The following is an 18417-nucleotide window of genomic DNA, read 5'->3' as shown; positions in this document are numbered from 1 at the left end:
TATAATTACTGTTAATCTATGAGTCACAGAAGCATAAACATTCTATTTGCTCAGCATGAAAATCAGATTCTCAGATGCATGTAGAGCTCTCAGGCGGGCATCTTTTGTAGCAGTGAGTATATCAGATGATTTCACTGGGGAAAATAAACTGTTATGTGTTTATATTTCCTTTTGCACTGCACAATCAACAGCAAAGGAAACGTGAACTGCTATTGATTTTTTCAGCCTACAGTAGCAAGAGGATCAGTTACTAATTTCTAATCAGTTCTGCTTAGGTAAAACAGTTCAAGGCAACAGAACACTGTGTCATTAGGTCATGACTTACTCTCCAGGACAATTAGTGGCGACTTAAGACAATGGGGAAAAACACAGCTTGATTGGCTGAACAACGTCTGGAGTTCACAAGGAAAAAATACAGTTTCTTGCACATTGAACATACGTCACTATTTGGAAAATGACAGCCCCCCCCAATACGTTTTATAGTCTTGCCCACACAGAATGACACTTTTAAATATAGAGACTCACTCTTACATTATTTGCACTAATGTTACAGAGATATAACTACGATGTTCAGAGGAATTATTCTTACCAACTCATGTTTTAAAATGAATTTTTAAATATATCTACATCTACGGACACTTAATCTAATGTAACTATACTGTTCATCTTTCCGTCTTCCTGGTTTCCTAGGATCTGCTTCATCTCCTTTTTGTTTCTAGGCAGCATCTAATCACTTTTGTTCATACACTGTATGACACATCTCACACATTATAATAGTTAGTCGTGATGTGCATAGAATTTACTTATTCAAAATAACTTTGTTAAGATTTCTTTAACAAAATCTAATTTGAGGTTAATTTTTTCTCACGTGGCTTTAATATCTTGTTACGTCCTATACTGAGAAAGAGTTAAAGTGAACTTTGTGTTTCAAATTGAGACCAGTAAGGTACAGAAAATAAAAAGTTTTTTCCTCACATAAAGTAGTGCAGAGCATACCTGTTGTTCACACAATGATTTGCTGACCAGAATTACTATATTTAATAAGCCTTAATTTGATTGTCTAAAACCAAAAAAGGGCAAACACGCCGCCCCAGAGACCAGCTGCTTTATCAGCAAATCAGCACAGGAGAGGCAATCCAGGAAAAGCCAGGTACACTAAGAAACACGTCTTACGATGTGACTCATTCTTTTGTAGCAGCTTCCCTTACCGAATTCCCAGGAATTCCTCCGTATTTCAGAACTGACAAAAGGCAACAGTCATCTAAGGGCATTCCCGAGAACATATGGGATCAGTTTCTTACTCAAGACTTACGCAGGGCAAATTTCCCTTAAGTCAGTGGTGTTTTCCTCGGGGGAGTGCTAGCTTTATCCAAAGCACTATTAATGCCAAATTTTCAGTAATCAGATGCAATGCTTGATTTTAATACACTGATACAATACCACAAATACAACTGTATTATAAAGTATTTTGTTTGATAGCTAACTAAATTCCCTGATGTTTGGTCTAAGGACATCACTGTGCCATCTGTAGATGTGGGATTTCTGAGTTTCCTTGCAGTTTGCTATTCAAACTGGCAGGGAACCAAAGAGATTTCTCCATTATTAGGCCTTCATTACATGTTTCTACAAAATATTTGACAGTCAGCAAAAGCAATCTTGCTCCAAATTTTTCACTTAGCTCTAGCTGTAGCACAATGATGCTGAAAATGTAAAATGAAGTCTATGTAGTTTTTTCACATTTTCTACTAATGTATATGAAAACTATAAAGCACGGGTATTTTAATGCAGGAACTTTACTTTCTTCATAGCAAAAACAGCAGCTTAATGTTGTGGGATATAACTCTGTAGAAGTAAAAAGCCAAAACCCATTTCCCCTCAACTTTCACAGATTCTTCACTGTCCTTAATCATGGGGTGTTTATGTTATTTATAAGATGAAATAAGAAATAAATCACAGACCAGTACTTTAGGCAAGTGTTTTACCCTTTTCTGTCACACAGGTTTTCTACACATAAAATTCAATTATATTTTTAGAAATAGCTAAGATAACGGACTATTTTGAATGTATTACTCCCAGCCTTTTGAATAACCCTTTCTAGCATAATTAAGGTGACAAAATAACAACTTTTCACCTTGAAAAAGCTGAACTGAATCATAGGATAATTCATCTTGGGATGCACCTCAGGAGGTCTCTAGCCCAAACTCCTGCTCAAAGCAGTTCCAATGTTTGATTACCCTTACCGGGAAATAGGTTTTTTTATGTTTGACTGCAACCTCTCTTGTTCCAACTCACGCCCTTGTCTTCATGAAAGGCTGAAATGTTGTATCTCGCATTTCATATGCACCAGTATCATAAGGCTTCCGATCCATCACCAGTGGAACTGAGCATCTTAACTCTGAAGTTCAGAATCTTCTCCTTTCATCATGTTCTGATTCCTGTAAATTCTTCCACACAAATTCTTCATTGGTGTCTTTTTATCTTGATACCTATGTGTTGCTAAGGTGCTAACACAGGAGGCCACTCTCTATCACACTGACTAAAGTTGTCTCTTTTTGCCGCCTCTACCACTTGCATGCAGTGATTTTCACTTGCTCTGTAATTAACCAGATGTGCTTTTTGGTCCAGGAACATCTGTGATTGTGCTGAGCCCTGTGCAATAAGGCTGTGTGCACATATAGAACTCCATGTTGTATTCATTATTATATATGTGAATATATACGCACAATAAACATTATTACAAATAATAATCAAATGTAACCTCAGCTTTATTTTTGTACTGGTTTAAGGATTTTTCCTCCCAAGCTGTCCTACCAGTATGATAATGTGGACATAACTAAACCAATCCAAAAAATACTTTACCTCAGTCCAGCTTACCACACTCCCCTCCCCCTATGAGAAACACTGCACAAACATAACCCCTCTAATAGCTATATCTTTGGTTAACAGGTTCCATCTCTACACTGCTAATAAAAAAGTTATCCACCACAGGGATGGCCGATAGGTGCCTGTTTGCTCAGTGTCAGGCAGCTGCCTTTACCCTCATCAATTCTATCTCTGTGTACAATCCTGAGGGTATAAACGCAAGCCGACGACATGAATTTTGATGACAGGAAGGTTTCGGTCCCATTGAAGTCTTTGCTAAGCAACCTTCTCCTTAAAATCTGCAAAGGCGGGCAGCCTTTGCGGAGAGGTGTGATGTTCTGCCCGGGCCCAAAGCCGTCCTGTGAATACCGATGCGGCCCCAACACACCATATGGGATTTTTGGGCATTTCTCCACCGTTGGCACTGGCGAAGGCCCAGCGCGGACCCTGCTGCTGCATCCGCTGGGCCGCCCACCGACTCAGGCTGAGGACCGGGCGGCGCTAGCCGGGCCGCGGGCGGGGCGCCGCGCCCCCCAGCCGTGCCCTCCATCCCCGGCCCGGCCCACCGCCGGGGCCGCTCGGGGAGGCGGAGCTGGGGGAGCGGCCCTGCCCGGCCGCGGGGGTCGCCGCCGGGAGGGAAAGTCCCCTTCCGTACCGGGAAATTCCCGCAGCGGCTCCGGCTTGGCACACCGCGCTGCGGGGCTTTCGCAACGCGGGGCCAGCCCCGTCCTCCCGCCACTCGAAGCACCCTCGCTGCGCCCCTTCTCCCCCCTGCTCAGCGGCCTCTCGCCGGTCCCACCTTCACCATGACCCCCTACGGCCTCCCTCGGTCTGGAGCCCCCTCAGCGGGCCCCCGTCCTCCCCGGACCCAGCTTCCCCTCGGCGGCCCCTCCTTCAGCAGTCGTTCCCCCTCGTTCACCTCAGCCCCCTCCCCTCAGCGGCCCCTCCTTCAGCCCGGACTTGCCCCGTCCCCTCAGCAGCCCCCCGGGCCCCCTTTCTGGTTTCAGCCCCTTCCCGCGTCGTGCCCCCCGGTCCCCCTTCCCCGCAGGCCTCGGCTGCCTTTTCCTCCTCTTCACCCCTGGCCGGGGTTCCCCGGCCGGCCTTGCCCCCGGGGCCGCCTCCTGCGGCGCGGGGTTCCCCCCCTTCCGCAGAGGCGGAGCGGCGGCCCGGCCCGCCTCGCGCCTTCGGAAAGCGGCGGGGAAGGGGAAGGGCAGCAGGCGGGTCCTGCCAGCCCTTAAAGAAAAGCGGCCATCCTCCTTCCCCGGGGGGGGAGGCGGAAGAGCGAAGCAGCAGCCACCGCAGCACCGGCGCTGCCTGGCTCCCCTCTGCGGGTTTATATGCACCTGGCCGGATTACTGCTCTCCTTGGAGAAGAAAGAGAAGGGGCAGCAGCGCGACGGCGGCTCACCTTCCCCGGCCATGTGCTCGGTAAGCGAGGGCAGCGGCGCGGAGCCCTTGGTGGCCCGCTTCAAGCAGGTAGAGGAGACGCTGGAGAAGCTGCACCGGGAGAACAGGAGCCTGAAGAACAAAGTGCCTCGGTACAACGCGCTCTGCACCTTGTACCACGAGTCCGCGCAGCAGCTGAAGCACCTCCAGCTCCAGCTGGCCGCCAAGGAGGCCACCATCCATGACCTGCGCGCCAGCCTGGCCCGGCACCAGCAGCCGCCGCCGGCGGGCGGCGAGGCGGGGGCGGTGGGCGCGGAGCCGGAGCCGGCCCGCTCGCTCGTGGAGAGCCTGCTGGAGCAGCTGGGGCAGGCCAGGGAGCAGCTGAGGGACAGCCAGCGACTCTCGGCGCGGAAAATTGAAGCTCTGAGCCAGGTAAAAACCGCGGCTGCCCCGGCGATGGCGCTGGCGGGCGGGCGCCGGGCCTCTCCCTGAGCCGCGAGGGTACCTCAGGAGCGCCCACCCCGGCAGCGCTCTTCCCGCCTTCCTCTCTAGAAGAAGAAAAAGAAAGGGAAAAAAAAAAAAAAAAAAAAAAAAAAAAAAGAGTAATTTGAGCTTAGTAAGGCCCAGCGGTGGTGGTCTGGAAAGGAGGATGCAGACGTTTGGCATGCAGGCGTTTATGGGAGCGGATCGGGGGCGACACCTTGGTGTAAGGTGACTTTTGGGGCGGGTGGCCCCGCAAGCTGGTGGTGGCAGAGCCCGGACAAGAGAGGCAAATGTTTTTGACCCCCCGCAAGGCGATGCTGGTGCGTTTGACAGGTCTTGTTCTATGGGCTGCGCGCCCAGAGCGGGACTCTGCCCAAAGCCGCTCAGCCGTCCCTATCCAACAGCGCTTCCCGCTGCCTTTAAGGCCCAGAAGCTAAACCATAAAATCCTAAACCAAAAACTTAGCGCGGCATTATACATCTTCGTGCAGCTACTTCGGCAAGGAGAAGGAAAAAATAGTAAACCCCACTAAATTTGGAAGTTCCATATTACTTACTGAAGACCTTCCTCTTTACCAGATGCAACAGTTTTGTTCTGTGAGATAAACAACTGATGCCACCACTTTTTCTATTAAATTGTTGGGTGGTTTTTTTTAATGGAAAATGGATTTTTGTATTGACATTAAGGCAGCACATCAATACTTCAAGAAGTAACTGGCAAGTCTGGATTGTGAGGAGATAGGTTAGGGAAATTGGTATCTTCTATGACAGAAAAAGAAGTCTCAAGACTGCATACCCTCCCATCCACCACAAGTGCTGTTTTTGTTACTGTCATTAAGACTTTCCCATGTTCATTCTGAAATACTTTAAGAATTTTAAAGCATTTCTTTCTATATGAAGCTGCATAAAGGAATTTCCAAACCGAGAAGCAGTACTTAAAATTGAAACAAGTATTTTTGTCATAAGTAGTCTCTTGACCTAATGCTTATACAAAACATTTTCCATATATGACACTCACCTAAAATGCATTTAAATAAGTTCAAGTCTGGAAATTTGTAATAAGAGATGATCTTACTGACACTTTGCAGACAGATGACAAACCTGTGGTATCTGAATATATTTTGAAGTTTGATGCTGAATGTCTTTATAGCAAAGCAGAAATTTAGCATGATGCTAAAGAATTTAAACCTCAGTAATAAGAACAAGTGCTATTTCTATAAGTTAGACATTCATTTTATTCTTTTTAGAAATAAATATTTTATGCCAAATCAGAAACACTGAAATCTTTGTCACTAAAAATAATAACAAAAAAAGACATTTTGTGAAGTCAGAGACCTACATGCTGGCAAAGAAGAGTGCTCCCCATGATTTACAGCTCCACAGTCACTCTGGAAGAACTGGAAGGGTAGAGTCAAGCTTCTGCATGTCTCATGGTCTACGCTGGCATCCAGGGCATCGTTGATTCTGGTGAAACAGTGCTGCAGAGGTTTCTGTTACCAGCATCTGCTACTTTTTGAGGATATCAAGCACAGGCTGTTTTTGACAAAGTCAGGACTGGTGTACTTCAGATGCATGGTACTACAGAGTGGTTTACCCCAGTAAGCAAGCAAACTTCTTCCTTCTCAAAACACCTGTAGAGACAATTAACTTAATGCAGTGCAGGTGGTCCCACAGAGCACAGAGTAATTCAACAAGAATGTGTGGCAACAAGATACAGAGTTGTTTTGTAAGAGTGTGTCAGAACCCAGCACATACCTTGGAGAGACAGCTATGGCCAAAATAGAGTCATTGCTGCCACAGGGACTTCATTTTCTGTTTGCATGTCCTTACGGCTCATCCTTTCCTAAGTGGGAAAGTTGCTGTGTATGCTCCTTCTGCTTTTGCCTTGTGACAGTGCCAAGCAATGGATACACTTCACTGTTTTTTGATAAGACGACTTTCCAGTTCCATTTTTTTTTTTCTTTGAGGAAAATGTCTACTGTCTGGTAATTTAGAATGCAGGACCAACAAGCATTTCTCAGTCTCCATAGTTATTCCTTTTAAATGACTTTGTTTCTTGTAAGTACCATCTTCAGTTTGTTGCTGCTGTATATCTTTTCATAAAATCTTCCTGAACTTTTTGCTTGTGATTTCTTCATTCTGCTGACTAGGAAGTGCTTGTGTAGCTGTCTGAACAGTTCTTGATTTTGATTCAGTGATCTGTCAGTTCAAAGGTCCAGTGATTATATAGAAATGAATTGGATTTATTTTACTTTTTAAGCATTTTGCAGTGAGTATAGGAGCAATATGGAATTACTGCAATATAGAATTAATTCTTAGACATATTTTGGCTTTTGAGTTCACTTTGCTTTTAAATAACTTCCTCTCCCCCTTATGTTTAGGAAGTACAGAAGTTGAATCAGCAACTAGAGGAGAAAAATGGAGAGATACAGCAGATGATAAATCAGCCTCCATATGAAAAGGAGAGAGAAATCTTACGACTTCAGAAGAGCTTGGCAGAGAAAGAGAAGGCTCAGGCCACCAGTGATGTTTTGTGCCGTTCACTTACTGATGAAACTCACCAACTTCAACGAAAATTAGCATCCACAGCAGAAATGTGTCAACATCTGGCAAGATGTCTAGAAGAGAAGCAAAGAAAAGAGAAGGGGAATTCAGATGACCAGATACCTACCGAAAGATCTAATCAGGTATTCTTACTGCTACTATGTTTCATTAAAGTCTTAATAGCTTCTGAGGTGTTAATTACAATATGATAGTTGTAACTGGGGAGTGCTGAGAAACATCCCTTTAAATAGTTTCATGTAGGGTTAAAAGATTACCATGACAAGCTCTAAACAATTCTGAGTACCAAAAACTGGCAACTGCTTCCATCCTAAATCACTTGCATTTTGGCCATCGGACTTATCAGAGGCTTTTTTTTGGAGAGGAGAGGATCTTAACAGCTCCCTTTCAACCTCAGCAATTCCATGATTACAATTCTTCCCTGCACATACAGGAGACAGTACCTTCTTTATACTGCAGCATGCTTCTGTGCATCACTAGATGGTGCTGTGCTTTTGAAGGTGATATCTGCTAATTACTTGTTTAAGAATCTAAAACACAAAACAAAGTCGAGATTATTTTAAAGTAGTATTTATGTCAAGAACGCTATAGCACGTGGTCTTCTCAGATCAGGATTTGGCTTTGCACACGTAGTACAGACTTTCAGAAAGTTCGCTAGGGAAGAATGAGTCGAGGTGTCTTACCTTTTTTTTTTTTTTTTTTTTCCTCTGGGGTTCCCCCCTGTCCCCCCAGTGAGAGGCAATGTTTCTCTCCAGCAGCAGTGTTTAGAAAAATTGCTTCATGATAGGAAGGTGGCAGAAATGCTGCTGAGGGGTACAAAGAAACACCTGGATTTTGGCATACTTTGCTAATGGCTGTGTGGCTTTGCCACGTTATCACCTTAGCTGAAGCTTTTCAGCGAAGGGTAGCAGTAGATCGTGTTGTTCTGTTGTTCCAGAAGTCACGATGGTTCAGAGTCATTAGGTAATTCATCATAATGTCATAATGAAATAACATTAGAGGTGCTGCCTCCAGCAACAGATCAGAGTATTGAGTAGGATGCTACAGCTGATTCTCAAAAAAAAAGAATAATTCTGTCTCATGCTCTTACTGCTACATAGTGGTAATGCTGTGTTTCACATGACCACTGATCTATGCTTTTATGGTAAACTCTATACATGCTCACTTCTACTTTGTAAAACATGGAGCATTTCCAAAGAAAAAAACTTATTCACATTGAAGTTACCTGTAAGAAATTGTTAGAGGTAGACTAGATATAAGAAAAAAGGACTTAAGGGACTTGAAGCATTCAGCGTTATCATATTTTACATGTAATTGATAGACGGGAAGCTTGATTGACTTTGATATATGTAATAAGTAGCTAACCTTGTACAGTGGGGACTTCCCTGTTTGAAGAAGAGAAATTTCAGATTCAATTACTAGCTGATTCTAGGGAATTTTGTACAAAAGTGTTCTGTATTACTCACGTACACTGGGGTTTTTTTAAGCAGATGTCACAACTGTAAAAAAAAAAAAAAAAAAAAAAAAAAGGTATCATTTTAGTCAATTAGTTAGCAAGTAGGGTTTTTTTTCCCCTCAGTAATTTCTTCCTAGTACTGGCCAAAATTGACAGTAATAACAAAGCAAGATGAAGGCCTGTCTGTGTCTTTGTCATGCATTCCCCCACTCCAAACAAGTAGTTTCCAAGGAGTTAAGCTCTGTTGTCATCAGTGTAGAGCCTCATGCATGTAAAATGAGTATTTTTCTTGTTACCTTTAGTAGGCTCAGAATTTGGTAAAACAGATACGTTTTTATGACATCACACAGATCTATTTAAAAGCAATACCAAGGTGGTAAAAGTCTGAGGTTTTGCTCTGCTCATTAATAATAAAAGCTGTAGGCTATACTATTAGTATTTAGAAATATGCTATATAGAAATAAGTAGACCTAGATGTATGTATGTTTCACTGATAGCAAATAGTTTTAGAGGCATAAAAAAAAAAAAAAAAAAAGATTACTTCCAGTGTAACAGCATAGCTAAGTGGTATTTGGGATTTTTATGTTAAAGTAACACTTCCTTTATCTGAAAATTATAGCTTTTAGACAATGAATCTTCACTTCAAGCTCTTATCTGCAACCTGCAAGATGAAAACAGGATGTTAAAACAAAAAGTAGCTCATGTGAGTACTTTCATTCTGTACAAGATTAAGATTTGATTGTTTTGAATTACAGTAAATTTAGAATAGGTAAGGCCTGGTTAATCTAGTTAAATGGCAGTTTAATGAGAGAAAATTTTTTTTCGTCCTTTCAACAGGACATATAGTCTTTGTTCCCTTAGCTAAGAACAACTTAATACGTTATTTTTAATGTATTGGGTTTTTGTTAAAAATACCCTGCAGAAGAAAACTGTTTCTGTGTTCCTTCTATGCATCAGTATTCCACCCCAGGAAAATGGCACTAGGCCCAGAGTGACCACCAACCCCTCGCATTCCGTATTATTTAATTCTGTCCTTATGGATTGGCAAATGGAGAAGGCTGCCTGTGAAGAGCCTGGCTTATAGCATGATAATCTTTGGCTCTCCTGTAAAATGGCTTATCCACACTCAGCAGTTGAGAGTGTGAGATTTTAGAGAATTCTCTTTTCTTTTAGAGAATTTTGTTCCTGCACATGTAGACGGTCTATGAAAGCTTGGAAGTTTGTGTCTTCGTGTTCTTCATGACTCTCCCGGATAATCTTTCAGGTGGAAGACTTAAATGCAAAATGGCAGAAATACGATGCGAGTCGAGATGAGTATGTGAAGCGACTCCACTTGCAGCTAAAAGAGATGAAGTCACAACTGGAGCAGCAGCACGGTGTAACTTCAGCACAAACGAATTCTGACCTGATGCACAAGGAGATATTCCGGTTAAACAAGCTACTGGAAGAAAAAATGAATGAATGCATAAAAACAAAGAGAGAATTAGAAGATGTGAAGAAGGCTAGTGAAGGAGATAATGAGCGCATACAAATGCTGGAGCAACAGGTCACTAAGTTTCTTTTTCCTAGAGGTGGGAATTCTTAGTTTCTCCCCAGACCACTGAAGTCCAGGGGGGGAAAAATGAAATTATTTCCTTTGACATTTGCCACTTGTCTTGCCACATTTGGCTACACATATACTTAGCAACACAGATTTAAAGGAAACTCACACCTTAAAGAACTGCATGCAGTTCTGGTTTTAATACAAGATATGAAAGATCGGAAAAAGAAATACAAATACCTTTAAAAGTACAGATATGATAGAGAAGATAATATTGAGATTCTGGGAATAATTATTTACAAAGAAAGGATTCACTACCTTAACTTTTTAATCTAACCTGCCAATAGTCTAACTTATAAAATATTGACATAGTAATTCTTTTTCAGGTCCTAGTTTATAAAGATGATTTCACATCTGAGAGATCAGACAGAGAACGAGCACAGAGTAAAATACAGGAGCTTCAGGCAGAAGTTGCATGTCTGCAACACCAACTAGCAAGAAAACAGGTAAGAAAGCAACATGCTACTTTTTCAATTAAAGCATGTCAACACGATTCAGGAATAAAATATACTTTTAAATATATTTAAAAAAAATCTTAGTACTTCTAAAACCATTTCAGCTATCAAAACCTTTACATTATTTCATAGTCATTTCTAGCAGAGGTGCTTCCCAATACATGTGTAATACCCCTTTCTAGTCCATTTTTCTTCCATTTTGGATCAATATGCATTCTTAGAAGGACGAGAAGGACAGCCAGGACTCTTCTAACAGTGGCATCTTTAAAGTAGCATACTGACTATATTCTGTGTTTTCTACAAGCCTTCTTTACAATTATATTAATAAAACTTCATAAAACAATGCTTTTTTTTTTTTTTTACAAATCTTCCGATGAAAACATGAGCAGTGTTTCAGATAAAGGTGATAAAATATTCTTTTAAAGAATATCTTTTTACTTCATCTTTTTCAAGAGCTCCTCTTTCTCTTTCTAGGACTCAAGAGACACAAGCAGCCATTTCAGAGTTCACCTTGGTAACCAAAATCACATGCACGTACAGACGAACGTTGAACATCTACAAGGCAATAGCCCAGGCCAAACAGGCACGAGAAGAACATTCTCCCAGTCTGAACAAGCTTCTCCTCCTGTGGACAATGGAAACTCGGGATCCGAGGGCAGGGCACAGGGTGAACTTAGATGCCCTCATTGTATGAGGTTTTTCAGTGATGAACTCAGTGATGAATTCCTCAAGCATGTTGCTGAATGTTGCCAGTGACCATGTGATGTGAGGCTTGTAAGTCGATCACTACTTTAAAGACAGTAAAACTTTGCTCTATGCATATCTCCTACAGTCCTAAACCAGAGTAATTCATATGAACAGCTCTTAGGACTTAGGAGGATGAACAGTATCTACCTCTTATTTGATTTCACCTTCTCTTGGACTGTATGAAAGACTTCAAGATAAAGCAGAGTGGTTTTACGAAGAATTATTTTTGACAACTACAAGGAAGGCAAGCATAATGCAAATTCTACTACAAACTGAACTGAAACTTATAGTGGTAGTTAGCTTCAGAGTGCAGCTTGACTCAAGTCTAATTCTTGACAGCGTTTTGAAGGCTTGTGAAAAAAATTACTGAACTTGAAATTTTCCTCCTCCTCCAAAAATGCAGGCTGAAGAATGGGGAGGAGCACTTTGGCAGAAGATAGGAAAAATAATTTTGTGCTTTATCTGGATTAAAAGCGAAAGTATTATCTTGTCTACTGAGGCTGAACTTTCGGACATCTCATCTGTGTTCAACTGAAATCAAGAGAAGTGAAGAAAACATAAAAGGGCTGTTTTTTGACTAAAACTAGCCTGTCTTTTTGCACAGAAACATGTACAGGGATATTTATTTTTTTCTGTGCTGTAACTGTTTTACACATTTGTAAATGTGTATTTGTGTAATTATTGATTGTATTCCTATTTTACCTAAGGATTATTTTTATAATAAAAGTGATTGTGCAGTTGCTTTACTACATTAGTAAAGTGGTCAAAATCTCTTTCAGTGTAAGTATTTAAATGTGAAATAGTCCTAGTAACTATACTAAGGGCTAACTAAATGTCATGGTTTCAGGTATGAGTTATTTCATTACTTCAGTGATAACCAGTGTCTCAGACTATTTTCAAATATGTTGAAAAAAAATCACTCCTCACTTATGAGAGGAAGAGTGACCCTTCAGATGCACAAGAACATATCTAACGCCCTGCCACATACCTGTGACGACACCAGTGCTAGCTTAGATTTCTTCTTATCCTATCTACACTGGAGATAACTTCAACAAATAGCAGGGGACTGTTTTGAGAAGTATCAGAAGCGAAGGTGTACAAATGTAACAGGGCCACAGGTTTTTTCAGCCTTGGCTCCAGGTGTTTCTCACCACGTCAGAGCTGGAGTTAAGGTTGGGATACAAAGTAAAGGCTTAGAACAACCATGACCATGACTTTTCAATAATTAAAGAAAACTTACTTTGTATAACAACACTCTTTTCTTCTGCTTAGCTTCCTTCCTAGTACTACAGGAGGATCGTGGATATTTTCATTGATATTTCCTTTTCATTATCCTGTTACAGCCCCAAAGGAAGATGATGGTTTATGCCACTGTTGCCTTAGGTGGGATTTTACCAAAAAAGATGCATGTGCCATTGCATGCAGTGTGCATATGCAATGCTTCGTATTAATCTAATCCTTAACTGATTGCAAACCTGTAATTGTGCTTGTTTTTCCCAACATAACATGCACAAACATGCAGAGATTATTTTTTTTTCCTCAGTGACCATTTTATACATCGCCTTTTAAGGTCTTAGAGATCAGATGCAGCCCACAGAATATAGGCTGAGAAACATATGATTAAGCTTCCTGTGGCATAAGTTAATCTTACTTTTTCTGACTGTTCTCATTAGACAAGCCTTGTTTACAGCTTCAATGTACACCGATACTACATCACCAGTGACTGATACAACAGAATATGGACATTTTTTAATGATTCACATTACAGGATAGTCGCAAAGACAAACATAACAAAGTAAGTTCGATATTGGCAGTGCATTGTTTTTTATTGCATTTGAGATGATCACTGCTTTAATATATATCAGTCACTATACTATACCATACCCTGTGGGTATAGTCAGGCAGACTAACCAAGTACTATTAGAAATAGATGCAAGAACTAGATATGGTAATCTGCAGTATGCAGTACACAGAAATTGACAGTACCTATTCTTGTTGTTTTAAGACCTGTGAAATAGCCCCCTTGTCAGAGCAGAGATTAGAGTCCAAATCCTGGGAAAGGAGGGCACTTCAGTGCTGGAAAACTGCATGTGTCTCCATAGAGGACCACACTGGGCCAACAGACACAAACATGTGAAGTTATAGATAAAGCAGAGATTACAGCTACCACCTGAAGCTGTGCAATAAATTACTGGAATTTGAATACCCATGGCAAAAATCTAGGGCAGATCTGTTGGTCTTCTGTATAAAAATACCTCACTTCAGAGATATTTTATTTTACCATTTCCTACTGAGGTTTTTTTTCTGGCTGGTAAAAAGCCCTACCTATTTCTTTCTTGCTTTGGCTTAACCAAGAAACCAGTTACACACACAGTGAAGAACTACCAGTGTCTCATATGCAAATGTTTGTTTCAGATTATAAGGTGTAAACTATTCCTCCTAAGAAAACAGTGCTTTGACTTTTATGCTGAAGTCACTGGTAGATCTCTTGAAGAAATAGCATAAAAATCTTTACTTGCTCTCTCCTGACCAGGCAAAGCATCCCAAGCAATTGCCACCACCACCTACATTCACAATTCAGATTACTCAACTTATATACCAGAATGCATGAAAATTGTCAGATCCCCTTCCCCAACACTGAAGTGAAAGCAGCCATGAGTTCCCAGCATTTTTTGAACCCTTTAAATTAAGGAGAGCTGCTTCTGGCCTCTGAATGGTTTCCTCTGCCACTTGGATGGCTGTCCAAGTACTGCGTGTCTTGTTTGATTAAATGGTGAAAGAAACCCAGCTCCTTTCCTAAAGAAAGCAATAAAGGCACGTGAGTAAGAAAGTACCTGCACAAAATGAAAGGAACTTCAACAGCATAAGCTTTATGAACTTTCATTATCCATTTGTACGACACTCGTTCACTGAAACACACATTATCTGTAAAACTGCAGAAACAAGTCCTCACACAAGAGACTCTTGAAACCATACCAAAAAACTATGTGACTGCATGGGACTCAGTTCCTTATTTGCTGTATAGGCAACAAAAAGCATCCAAGATAACTGAACCCCATTATCAGGCAAAGTTAACACCCGTTTAGGCTTCTGCCTAAACCGCTGGTGAGCAATGCCCATGCTGGAGAGGCAAGCCAATACTAGAAATGAGACAGAGGTACCTCTGTAGGTCCAGGGAGGGTGGGAGGAGGCAGGATAACTGTCTCTTCTGGAACTTGTAGGAATATGTCTTAGCATATTAAGAGCTGCCAAGATGTATCTGTCCAATTACTTTCATGCTGAGTCCATCCCTTCTAAAATTTCTCCCTCGTTACATGACCTTCCCTCAGTTTTGCTCTCCAAACCAGCCTGAGTTCAGACCTAGCACAAGCTCAAAGCTCCTGAGCAGCTGTCTCGCCAGCAATGAGCTTTTTAGACCATATATCCTCCAAGTACTGGCAAGCTGGTTCTCGTTATTCCTAGACCTAATTATAATGTATTTTGCTTGCGATTTTAAAGTAAATGCTGTTTACTAATAACCATGCTGGTTGCCACAGAGAAGTAGGCCCTTAGCACACAGTCACAGCAGCAGCCGCAGGCAAGGCTGACTCACCGAATCTCAGAAAATACAGCCGGGAGAAGTCTCAGAAGTTGGTCCTTACCCAAAAAGTCCCAAAGGAGAGAAGCCCAACAATAACACTGTCTTCTATAGCACTGGCAGTACAGAGCCTAAAAAAAAGCTTCTCAAATCTTCTGCAACTTTTAAGGCAACGTCTGTTTCCCCCTCCAATGAGTTAGGACATCACATCTTTTAAAACAAGCCTTAAATGATGCCTCAAGATTAAGTGCTCATTAATAATAAAACCGACTACAAGAATAAAATTTGTTCAAGCAGCAGATACCTATGCTTTATGGTATTTTTTTTTTCAAACTTCCATTTCCTGTGGCTTTGCTGCATGTGTATATATAGAAAGCAAGGGAAATTCCAAACAAGATGCCACACCGTCGTACTCAGAACAGCAGTGCTTCTCATTCTAAAAAAGGGAAGTCTCAAATTATTTTTCTACAAAATCTATGTGAATTCAAAGTAGTAATGCTGTAGTAATATTTCCTAGTACTATGCTCCAGTAGCTATCAGCTGGGGGAGGAGGGGGGGGCGGGCATTCAGCTAAAAACCTAAAGCATAAGAAATACTTACAAAGCACCAGGTCAACCCAGCAGGACCTCAGCAGAGGGATGGAGTATCAGGTTAAGCACTCCCACCTGCTCACCTGATGTCTCAAATTGCTTGCTAAGGGCAAAGCATAGCCTACCACCCTCCCTGAAGCTTTCCCTGTCCTGGGCCATCCTAGCTGGGGGCTCAGAGCTCCAGCAAGGGCGGCTGGGGGTTTACAAGGTGCTGCAATGACTGCTGAAACAAGGGCTCCTGAAAGGCACCAACTGTCCCAAGTAGCACAGCCTCCACTCCTGCTGCTGCTCAGTGCATTCTTCCCCTTTCTCTTTAGCACATCCACTTTTTCCTCCTCTTTTTAACATTTACTGGCAAGAAGCTGTTGGTGCAGGAACTCTTCACAACATACACTGGATGTGTGGTGACTAGAGTGGCCAACAGCCTCCCTCAGGAGCTTGAGATACTTCCATAGCACGTGGAGCTCCATTGTGAACAGCGCTGAACCAGATGGCAGGTTACGAGACAGCTTATTTCTAGAAGGCACCAAAAAAATAAACAAACCACCCCATTTGAAGTATGTACTCGGCTTAACCATGCTTGTTCCCCTGACCAGCCCTCCAGCATGACTTCTGGAGACCTGGTTGATGGATGGGCCACAAGCAGGGCAGCTCTGTCTCCTCATGCTGACACCCACCTCCTCAGTGTCACACGAACTCACCTTGCCTGAGCCTTTCACACTCTAATTTCTCAAGGAGTGGGAGGGAGGAAAGAGCAGTGGGACCCAGTTCTGCGACGTTTGCAGATCCACCTCCATCCCCTCCCTGTCACCACTGCAACACTCTCTCCCCTCCTCCCCCATCCTGCACTCACCAATCTCTATATCAAATCTATCTTTTTACAAAAAGCATTTGGGTTTGTTTTTTTTTTTTTTTAATTGCCGATAGACACGTTCTTGGTTACACGCAAATATCACAGGCAGTTTTTACAGGAGGGGCACACACGTTACCAGGCAAGCCTGGTGTCTGCTCCGCCAGCTCTTCAGCCAGCACTAGTACATCCCATTGCCTTGCTGAGCTTCTTGATTCCTGCTGCAGCCAGATTTCCTCCAGCCACATCCCAAACCTCCCCCGCACAGCCCAAAATGGCATGGCTGAATGGGACAGTGGGTTTCACAGCTTAACGTCCTGCTCCCACAGCCGTCTGGACTTGGACAATGCCTTGGGTCCCATTCTCTGTGGAGACAGGAGCCCACACCAAGGAAACAATGCTGTGCTGGCATGGAGGGCAAGGTGCCAACCTGTGGTCTCCCTCCAGCTGTGCCCCTGCAGACCTCCCCGGGCCAGGCCAGGCCAGCTGCAGCTCATGCGAGCCAGCCACCTGCGCCCACCACCTGGGCACCAGGCTGGGAGAAGAGCCACGGGCACACGTACCAGCTCTGAGAGCAGCCCCCTTGTGACTAGTCCCACTCACAAAGCCCCAGAGTTTTTCCTGCCCAGTGCAAATCAGGAAGCAGGTCTCAGAGCACGCTATAGGGCAGGGTCTCCATCTCTCTCGGGACACACAGTGGAGAAGGTGAGAGGAGCTCAGATCTCCTTAGACTAAGTGAGCCCAGCTCATGTGAGGGGGGAAAAGGAGTAAAGAAAGAAACTCAGAGACCCACAGAGGAATCAGCCCTCATTCTGACCATCACCACCACATCTCAAGGAAGTTCCAACATCCAGAGAGGCATGCAAAGGTCCATAGGCATTTGAGGAAGGACATCATCTACGAAGAGAAAGGGGGACTTGGTGGAATGTAAACTGACTCATGCACACCACAGCTGAGCACAGCCTAAAAGAGCATTCTACTCTTCCTTCCCACTATGTGAACTTGCCCTCAGTGATGCAGATCTAATTTAGTGGTTCTCAGCTCCTCTTCTGATCTCAGCAATGAGCACCTGCTCCACCTTCTGCAAGGCCTGTTCTTACCTCCCCAGGTGGAAGGACAGAGCTTTCCCATGTGTCACCATCAATGACAGCTGGCAGATGGGAACCAGACATCTCCAGAGGAAAAGGGATCTTCCTTTGGTCCTGGCTGCTGTGATAAGGGACCTCTCCATCCTCCACCAAAACCAGTCCTAATTTGAGCTCTAAACTAGAGTAGTGGCTGATCCTTACCAGCAGGAATATCTGTCATCCATGAGACGCACCTACTGGGTGCATTTTAGGAACTGTTCCTTAAGCATTGACTGCTCTGCACTGCCAGAGCCACTGAGCAAGCCCCATAAGAGACCTGGTGTAAGGTCCCTAGAAAACAAGAACTAGAGCGGCCCCCATCCTTAAAGGCATCTGAGACTTGGTTTGAACACTTTGCAGAAGCCCACCTCTGCTCCTCACATGTCACAACAGGACAGTCAAAGCAAAGAGCCAGAAGAGCAACAGCAGCACAGAGAGGCGAGTTGGGCAGAAGTCCACCAGCAGCCTGCATCTTCCAGACCCCTCCTTACTCACAACATGGCATAAACCCTAAAACACACCATATTTTCCAGGCATTTAAGTGATGCACTGAATCAGCACCTGTTACACACACGTGTGGCGGGCACAAGAAAGGATGTGTTTTTAAGGCAACGCCTTTCCCCCCATGTTTGGGTGCAGGCCCACCTGGACACAGCAGTAGGGAAGGTCTCCTTCCCAGTGACAGCTCTCCAGCAACACACATCCTCTGCTATGAGGCCAGCAA

At 43.3% G+C, this 18417-nt stretch overlaps 1 protein-coding gene and 1 long non-coding RNA gene across 3 annotated transcripts; one reads left to right on the top strand and one right to left on the bottom strand.

The window, feature by feature from the left end:
• Positions 1 to 4143: 4143 nt before the first annotated feature.
• TNIP2 (TNFAIP3 interacting protein 2) lies at positions 4144 to 12154 on the top strand. Its single transcript, XM_082482920.1, has 6 exons — positions 4144 to 4679; positions 7111 to 7416; positions 9367 to 9450; positions 10012 to 10293; positions 10674 to 10793; positions 11277 to 12154. The coding sequence occupies exons 1-6, from the start codon at positions 4200 to 4202 to the stop codon at positions 11556 to 11558; spliced, it is 1554 nt and encodes a 517-aa protein (XP_082339046.1). The 5' UTR covers positions 4144 to 4199; the 3' UTR covers positions 11559 to 12154.
• On the bottom strand, positions 6056 to 7752 carry LOC309671641. Of its 2 annotated transcripts, XR_014269169.1 has the most exons (4): positions 7735 to 7752; positions 7278 to 7347; positions 6485 to 6928; positions 6056 to 6360 (listed from the first exon to the last, which is right to left on the bottom strand). It is a non-coding gene; the product is annotated as an uncharacterized lncRNA (long non-coding RNA). The 2 variants fall into 2 exon arrangements; XR_014269170.1 differs by lacking the exon at positions 7735 to 7752 and having other exon boundaries at positions 7291 to 7349.
• Positions 12155 to 18417: the final 6263 nt, after the last annotated feature.

The sequence above is a fragment of the Vanellus vanellus genome, assembly GCF_965231255.1.
Source record: "Vanellus vanellus genome assembly, chromosome: 4".
In the NCBI taxonomy this organism is placed as follows: domain Eukaryota; kingdom Metazoa; phylum Chordata; class Aves; order Charadriiformes; family Charadriidae; genus Vanellus; species Vanellus vanellus.
The sequence above is the reverse complement of the archived record's forward strand: the minus strand, read 5'-3'. Positions and strand labels throughout refer to the sequence as shown.